Raw genomic sequence first — 9,059 nt, forward strand, 5'->3', positions numbered from 1 at the left:
ATCAGGAACTAACTTCATCAGCAAATTGACTAACCCTGTTAAAGTTAACACTATTTTTTTAATGAACTCTGCTGGTCCAGGCAGTTTTGTTATGAGATTGGAACCAGAGTGCAGTACAAACGTCCTATGAACTGGACGAGCAGCATGCTTATTCAGTAGTCAACCTATCATATCCTTCCCAATGACTGACATCAATTTTCTCAGTTCAGATAAGACTCTTCTTTTATTTTTAGATCTCTGGTATCCATGGGAGCTTCTGTTGGGTCAGTAACAAGACAGACCCTTTTCCCTCCTCTTGCATCTGCAGGACGACCTTTTCGTATATCAAATCATGACCGAAGCAGTCGGAAAGGAGTTGTTGCAAGCAGTCTGCAGGACCTCACTAGCAAGGTATATCCAATGTTGCACCAGACACGTAACTAACAATTTTGTCAGTCAGAGATGCTGTCAAGAGACAGAGAGTGGAGTGGAGTGGAGAGGGGGATAGTGGTGCCATGTGCTGTGGGATGCTGCTGGTGCCCCTCCAAATTGGTGCCTAGGACTGGTGCTCTACTCACCTTAAAGTAGTTATACTACTGTGGTCCACTTTTTGGCTGTGATTTACCAACATCAGTAAGGCTATCTGGACTGTCTCGTCTTCTCTGCTTTAGTGCAAACCTTGCTTTGGCTGAGGTGAAGTCAAATGGTTGAAAATTAGACCCAAGTCACAAAAACTGGCTTCTAAGACACAAATAGACCATTATGGTATTTGCTAAAGGAGCCTTAATTTTTAAAATTCATGGCTCCCTAAAATAGCTTAAAAATTATATTTTTCTCTCCAGATTTAAAGGAGAAGAGGAAGCTTAATTAAAGGTTAAATTTCTATTTTAACTTCTGATGGGTATAATAATAGCTAAGATGGGCTGGATAATTTTGACCTTTTCAGGGCCCTCATGCTTAAAATGTGACTGAATTTAGTGAAATCTAGAATTCCACAGATAAGCATAGAAACCTCCTTCCATAGATAATGGAGAGGGGAGAGGAACTATTTTAAAGTGATCTACAATGAGGAGTATCCTTCTAAAATATTGTGTAGTTCTTAATGCCCAGAAGTTTCATTTCTCAAAAATCAACCCAAATTTTATATGCAATATCATAGAATCACAGAAAATTAGGGTTGGAAGGGACCTCCGGAGGTCATCTAGTCCAACCTCCTAGTCAAAGCAGGACCATCCCCAACTAGGTCATCCTAGCCAAGGCTTTGTCTACCTCAGTCTTAAAAACCTCCAAGGATAAGCGTCTACAAACTCTCTGGGTAACCTGTTCCAGTGCTTTACTACTCTCCTAGTGAGGGAGTTTTTTCCTAACATCTAACCTAAGCTTCCCTTGCTGCAACTTGAGACTGTTGCTACTTGTTCTGTCATCTGCCACTGTTGAGAACAGTCTAGCTCTCTCTTAGGAACAACCCTGGACGTAGTTGAAGGTTGCTATTAAATCCCCTCTGTCTTATCTTCAGACTAAATAAGCCCAGCTTCTTCAGCCTCTCCTCATAAGTAATGTTCCCCAGCCCCCTAACCATTTTCACTGCCCCAATTTCCCCAATTTGTCTATATCCTTTCTGTAGTGGCAGGCCCAGAACTGGACACAGTACTCCAGATGTAGCCTTACTAGTGCTGAATACAGGGGAAGACTCACTTCCCGTAACCTGCTGTCAACGCTCCTACTTAAGCAGCCCAATATGCTGCTAGCCTTCTTCACAACAAGGGCACGCTGTTGACTCATATTTAGTTCGTCTAATGTAACCCCCAGGTCCTTTTCTGCAGGGCTGCTGCTTAGCCAGTCAGCCCCCAGTCTGTACTGGTGCATGAGATTGTTCCATCCTAAGTGCAGGACTTTGCACTTGTCCTTATTGAACCTCATGAGATTTCTTTTGGTCCAATCCTCCAGTTTGTCTAGGTCACTCTGAATCCTAGCCCTACCCTCCAGTATATCTACTAGTCCCTCCAGCTTGGTGTCATCTGCAAACTTACTGCGGGGACACTCCATCCTATTTTCCAGGTCGTTGATGAAGATATTGAACAAAAACAGCCCCAGGACCAGCCCCGTGGGGCACTCCACTTGATATACTGGCTGTCAGTGAGACATCAAGCCATTGATACTACCCTTTGAGCCTGACAATCCAGTCAGCTTTCCATCCACTTTATAGTTTATTCATCATTCATCCAACCCATACCTCTTTAGCTTGCTTGCAAAAATGTTGTGGGAGACCATATCAAAACCTTTGCAAAAGTCAAGGTATGTCACATCCACTGCTCTTTCTGTATCCATATAGCCACTCATCTCATCCTAGAAAGGAATCAGATTGGTCAGGCATGACTTGCCCTTGGTGAATCCATGATGACTGTTCCTAATCACCTTCTCCTTCAAGTGCTTAGAAATGGATTTCTTGAGAACTTGCTCCATGATTGTTCCACGGACCAAGGTGAGGCTGACAGGTCTGTAGTTCCGAGGATCCTCCTTAGTCCCTTTCTTAAAGATGGGAACTATGCTTGCCCTTTTCCAATCATCCAGGACCTCTCCCAGTTGCCACAAGTTTTCAAAGATAATGGCCAGATAATGGCTCTGCAGTCACGCCTGCCAACTCCTGTCACTCAGCCCCCTAGGGTGCATCGCATTCAGCCCCGTGGACTTGCCCAAGTCCAGCTTTTCTAAATAGTCCGTAACCTGTTCTTTTGCCACTGTTGGCTGCTTCCCTTCTCCCCAAACTGTACTACCAGGTGCAATCTGGGAGCTGATGTTGCCTGTGAAGACTGAGGTAAAAAAGGCACTGTGTACTTTAGCCTTTCATCTGCCACTAGACTGCCTCCCACATTCAGTAAAGGACACACACTTTCCCATATCTTCCTCTTGTTGCTGGCATACTTGTAAAAACCCTTCTCGTTATCCTCGTGCGCATTGCTAGCTGCAAATCCAGTTGTGCTTTGGCTTTCCTGATTTCATCCCTGAATGCCTGAGCAATATTCCTGTGCTCCTCCCAAGTTGTTTGTCGAAGTTTCCACTTCTTGTAAGCTTCCTTTTTGCGTTTTAGCTTACTGAAGAGTTCCCTGCTAAGCCAGGCTGGTTTTTTGCCATACTTGCTAGTCTTCCTGCTCATCAGGATGGTTCATTCCTGTGCCTTGAGTAAGGTTTCTTTAAAGCACAACCAGCTCTCCTGGACTCCTTTTCCCTTCAGGCTGGCCTCCCAGGGGATCCTGCCCAAGAGTTCCCTGAGTGAGTCAGAATCTGCTTTGCTGAAGTCCAGGGTCCATACTCTGATGCTCTCCTTTCTTCCTCTCCTCAGGATCCTGAACTTGATCATCTCATGGTCGCTGCTGTCCAGGTTGCCATCCACTACTACATTCCCCACCAATTCTTCCCTGTTTGTGAACAGCAGGTCAAGAAGAACACAGCTACTAGTTGACATCTTGAACACCAGGAAGCTATATCAGGAAGGTTGTCCCCAACACTCCAAAAATGTCCTGGATTACCTGCGCACTGCTGTATTGCCCTCCCAGCAGATGTCAGGGTGGTTGAAGTCCCCCATAAGAATCAGGGCCTCTGATCAGGAAAACTTCTACTAGCTGTTTGAAGAAAGCCTCATCCTCCTGGTCTGGTGGTCTATAGCACCATGACACCAACCATGACATCACCCTTGTTGCTCTCCCCTCTGACCCTAACCCAGAGACTTAATATCAAGGCTTGCTTGAATAAGACTCATATTCTCCAGCTGCACGCAGCTTTTAGTTACTCGACTAGATGAGGAAAGCATCTTCTAGAGTAGAAGACAGTAAGGCATTAAATGAAGCAATACAACTCCTTGAAATATATTCTGGAAATAGGTATCCCAGCATGTCATCTGAAAGCAGATCCAGATCCATCAGTGATGATGTTTTGGATTATCTGGCAAGTGACTTTACACCTAAATATGTTTCAGAAGGAACTTAAGAGTTGGCACCCTGAATTGTGTTTCACTCTTCCATTTATTATAGACCCTGGATGCCTTCCTGATTACAGCCGGAATAGTTACTTTGGTTTTAGAGGAAGATGGTACGGTTGTAGATACAGAAGAGTTTTTTCAGTCTCTTGGGGATAATACACACTTCATGATTCTAAAAGAAGGACAGAAGTGGACACTAGTAAGTAGCAGTACCTCTTATGTAATAGTGGTGAAAGGAGAATTATGGAGGATGGTAGTTTGGTGACAGTAAAAGGTTGGAAGAGGAAAAATATTTCCCCTAAAAGTATGATGTTAATCTGCTTGCCAAGGTTTCTGTGAAATCCTTCTGAAGGAGTAAAATAGGCAGCACCTCCAACAAAGCTCCATGGACTGGAATTATAGTGCTCCTATCAAAGTTCATGTATGTGGGGATGAAATCCTGTTGCTGCCAGTACTTGAATCTCTCTCTTAACAAATAATTTTCCACTATCCAGTCTTTTACTAAAACAAAAGATGGTCCAAGATGCCTTTCATGGCTTGGGGCCATCAGTCATTAAAGACTGGTACCAACCAGCAGCTTGTATGCAAATAATTAAGATCTATAAGTGCAAATAAGAAACTAGATCAAGTTTCCAACTATCCTTCAGTAAAATAGCTGGCACTGGAAAAATAAACCTCAGTTAGCCAGTACTTCACATAGTTACAGAGTTAGTTCTACTGCTCTTTCCCAGTATATCCACATGAGTGACAAACCTTAAGCAGTCACCTAATTGTGAAATGGCATGATGTCCCCACCCAAGTAGACTGCATATTAATTCAAGCCTGCCAAGGTAATTATCACAGCTCCCCAGGAGCTGATATTGATCTCTCAATAGAATGCTATAAATGCCTATAACCTAGCTTCAAGTGTCATGTCCTTCTGGTGAAAGAGCATTTAGTCTGTAGACCTAAAAAGCAGAAATACAAAACTGTCCCCACTAAACCTATATTTAACTGAAATTGGTTTGGTTATCTTGGCATTTCCTGTGCATTGAGGTGACTGGATAATGTGCTTCAGATTGTGGTAAATTAACTAGATAATAATAAAAATAAATAAATAAAAAGGTTAAGCATGAGCATAGCAGCCCTTTGAAGCAGGATGGCTAAGATGTATGTATCACCAACAGCACATAAATGAAATGTGGTTTGCTGTGGCACATGCCACCCTTGACACTGACTGCAGCAAAATGACCAGGTCCCTATCTAAATTTGGGTTGAGTAGGGATGGACTTCATCGCAAGTCTAAACTGAACTTCAACTCATGCCTCTAGAACTGGAGTGAGACAATTGAACAGCTGTGCCATTATGCCCCTATCTACAGTAAAATAGTCAAGATACAGTATATCCACTAGATGTCTCCCTACAGTGTGGAATGGATACAGGCAACTAGTTAAAGAGGTTTTCTTTCCTCATTTTGAAATGAGGATGCCAAGAGCAACTTTTCTTAACGTTAAGCAGACCAATATGGAGAGGGTCCAAAGGAGGGCCACCTGCATGATCAGGGGTCAGCAGGGCAGGTCCTACGAGGAGAGGCTGAGGGACCTGAACCTGTTCAGCCTCCAAAAGAGAAGGCTGAGAGGGGATCTAGTGGCAGTCTACAAGCTAATCAAGGGGGACCATCAGGCATTGGGAGAGTCCCTGTTTCCCTGAGCAATCCCGGGAGTTACAAGAAACAACGGACACAAGCTAGCGGAGGGTAGTTTCAGGCTGGACATTAGGAAGCACTATTTCACTGTCAGGGCGGCTAGGACCTGGAACCAACTTCCAAAAGAAGTGGTGCTGGCTCCTACCCTGGGGGTTTTTAAAAGGAGGCTGGATGAACATCTGGCCGGGGTCGTTTGACCCCAGTACTCTTTCCTGCCACGGCAGGGGGTCGGACTAGATGATTTCCTCAGGTCCCTTCTAACCCTACCAACTATGAAACCCAAAATGATGTTGAAATTACCTTTGTTTTCCATGCCACTCTTGTTTCTCCTTGCTTAGTGCTCTGCACCAATCTGTGTGGTATAACTTCAACTACATCAGCAATTCAAGAGATACTATTCCAAAGCTCAGTCACAAAACAAATTAGTATAAAATAAAAATGTTGAGCATCTAAGTTACTAATGAGTGTCAGGTTTCTTTATTAGAAACTAGCTATAGCAAATGCTTTTAAAGTACTCTTTTTCTTGGAGATTAGTGGAGCACTGTGTCAATATGACTCGTTTTGCTAAACAACTTAAATTCACTGTTAGTGTTGCAACCATGCTGGATTCCAAGTCTGATAGTGCAGGAAGTCCTGACTCCTCACCAGATAGAAATTGAACTAAAGGAAAGTAAATTGTTATGCTAACTGATACTTTGTAATGTCATAATTAGATTAACAGACATACAAAAAACTAGAACTCTTGGTTCCAAAATGATACCTTTTATTAGACCAACTGGAAAACGGATTGATCCCAAAAGCTTGCAGAAAAAGACAATTTTCTTGCCATTTTCCAGTTGGTCTAATAAAAGGTATAATTTTGGAACCAAGAGTTCTAGTTTTTTGTATGTCTTTTTGTCTCAGACCAACACGGCTACCAAGTACACCCCTGATAATTAAATTAATGAATTAGACATACTTGAGAGGCCTAAAGGCCTGACCAGACCTTGAGTAACTTTTTAAAAGCCATAAAGTCACAGTCTTCTGTACTTCCTTTCATCCAAGGTAGCAATACCTTGCAAAAATAGGTGTGACAAAGAAGACTTTGTAATCTTTGGGTCTGAATCCAAAATCAAGAGGTTTGAGCTGCATGTTAAAACCTCTTGATACATAGGCAACATTATCAGAAAATATTCAATATGGAGTAAAAATTAAATCCTTCCCCCTCTCTCTTTTTTTAATAGGGAGCAAATTGCCTCGCTGTACAGCAACCAAAGAAAATGGGCGTGGCCAACATCACATTTGATTTGTACAAGCTGAATCCGAAAGACTTCATTGGTTGTTTAAATATTAGAGCTACTTTCTATGAAATCTACTCTGTGTCATATGATATCAAGTGTATGGGAGCAAAAAATGTGCTGCGGTAAGTTTGAATTTCTAATTGCAGGGTGGTGGGGGGTTTAAAATAGATATACAGTGGTCAAGGGAGCATGAGCTCATCAAAAATGAAAAAGCAAAGAATGCAAACTTGCAAGTCATGTCAGCATTAACATGGACAAGTTGACAAAGGCCCATAATGCATGATACTTAAAAGAGTAACTACAATATCCCATTAATGTAGCTATGATTCTGTGGCAGAACACCCAAGAATGCAAGATATAACACTTCCATGAGAAAAGTTGCTGTATAGAAACTACTTCTAAAATGAGGTGTATACTTAAGTTTTTATAGCAATATAAGGATATTCCATGTAATCCAGTCAATGAGACCAATATTCTGGGGGAAGAAAGCTGGAATACCAAAGTCCTTGATTTTGAAATCAAAATATGATCTAGCTACAGTGTGTTTATAACTCTAAACTTGAGTTCTAGTTGGATCACAAGTGTTCCCAGACTCTCCTGTCAAATGGAAGGAAATTGCATTCTTGCCCACCTCAGGTTTTTTTTTCTTTCTTTCTTTGGTGGATTGGAGCATGGGATATCTCAGTTGCATCCCCTAATTGCTGTACTGCTGGCTGGGTAGGCAGAATATAGAAAACCTGTTCATTCCAGCTTTGTAGCTAGACAAACATGAAGATTTTATTCATATTTAAATGAGATCTTCAAAAGTGGCTTTCTGGCATGGATGGATCCAAGCATTCTAAGTCCTAAGTGTAAACATTATTTGTTGTTCCTGTTTCTAGTCTTAGTGCTGCCCTCCAACCCTGTTTAGCCTCTAAAATTAAGCAGGGCACCAGGCTAAAATTAAGGTTGTAAACTGGTGGTTGTAAATTGACCATCTTGGAAAAATGAATGATTGCATTGGGATGATCTGGTCCTGTGCTACTTCATACCTATGCACAGCACTTCACTGAGTGCACAACTTGGCTTGACAGACTCTTTTAAAATGAACACCTCTTAGTTTCTTAGTATCTGTAAAATTTCTCATACCAGAGGAAAATCATGGCATTCAACCCCATAACTGGGAATTAAAATCGAATTCCCCCAGCCAGTGCAAGATCCACTGTGTAAGTGACAGTTCCCTTATCCTCTTGCCAGCACTACAGCTGGTGAGAGAAACCTGACACAGGAAGTTCAGAAGGCCGAAGGAAAGCAGCTGACATAACTGGAGTTTGTGGGAGGCATAGTTATAAAGTTCATGGGTGACTGGTGCCACCTTAGTCAGGGGGGGCACATGCCCCCCTCAGTGACCAGTGAGAATCTCCCTGCGGCAAAACTCATTGACTGGGAAGTGGCCAAGTGGCGCTACATCTGACGCTTCCACTCCCCAGCCGGTGCTCGCAGGGAGGGTACTGGCACTCCTGCCTGCCCCCCTGTCCATCACCTAAGCAGGGAGCACAGTCAGTCGGGGGGTGCACATGCACCCGTGTGTACCCCTATGTGTCGCCACTGCTATAAAGACCGCCTTCAGAAGCAAAGCCAGTGCATGCAAATCAACTTCCCTTCCATGCAAAGATATAGTAGCCTAAACGCACTTAAATTGGACACTGAGACAACCTTGCTGACTTGCAATGAGCTTGACAATTCATAAATATTGGCCAATGGACCATACTGATATTCTAAAACTTACTTCTAAGATTTCTCCTCCATATCCTCCTACAGAATATGAAGAAAAAGACTTTAAAACACTGCAGTTGTTCTTTCAGTGGCATGGCAGGGGCTCTCTGCATGCTAAACTTGGTGAATTTCCTCTGACAGTTTCTTGCTGTCTTGACCAAGATCAAATATCCAGCAGAACAACAAATAACTTCCTTCACACCCAAGGCCAGTTGTCACGCATGTTGCAGCTGTTCTCAAACTCAGTTGTATGGCACCTGGTCCTACAAAGTTGTTAGGCCAGCCCCACCAAATGAATTCTTCCTAGTCTAATTGTGAGGAGAACATCCTGAACTCAGGTCAGATGGGTGTGTACAGTATTAGGGACAAGAAACGATTGCTTTGA

At 42.8% G+C, this 9,059-nt stretch overlaps 1 protein-coding gene across 3 annotated transcripts in view; it reads left to right on the forward strand.

Moving 5' to 3' along the window:
- CIDEA (cell death-inducing DFFA-like effector a) overlaps positions 1–9,059 on the forward strand; it is a 17,848-nt gene that overhangs the window by 6,950 nt on the left and 1,839 nt on the right. For all 3 annotated transcript variants that reach the window (XM_025192589.1, XM_025192588.1, XM_006036336.3), the window contains exons 2-4: positions 234–390; positions 4,008–4,154; positions 6,863–7,041. In XM_025192589.1, coding sequence (XP_025048374.1) covers positions 247–390; positions 4,008–4,154; positions 6,863–7,041 — 470 coding nt within the window. In that variant the 5' untranslated portion in view covers positions 234–246. The remainder of the gene's footprint in view (positions 1–233; positions 391–4,007; positions 4,155–6,862; positions 7,042–9,059) is intronic.

This window comes from Alligator sinensis, unplaced genomic scaffold (assembly GCF_000455745.1).
Source record: "Alligator sinensis unplaced genomic scaffold, ASM45574v1 scaffold1143_1, whole genome shotgun sequence".
NCBI lineage: Eukaryota > Metazoa > Chordata > Crocodylia > Alligatoridae > Alligator > Alligator sinensis.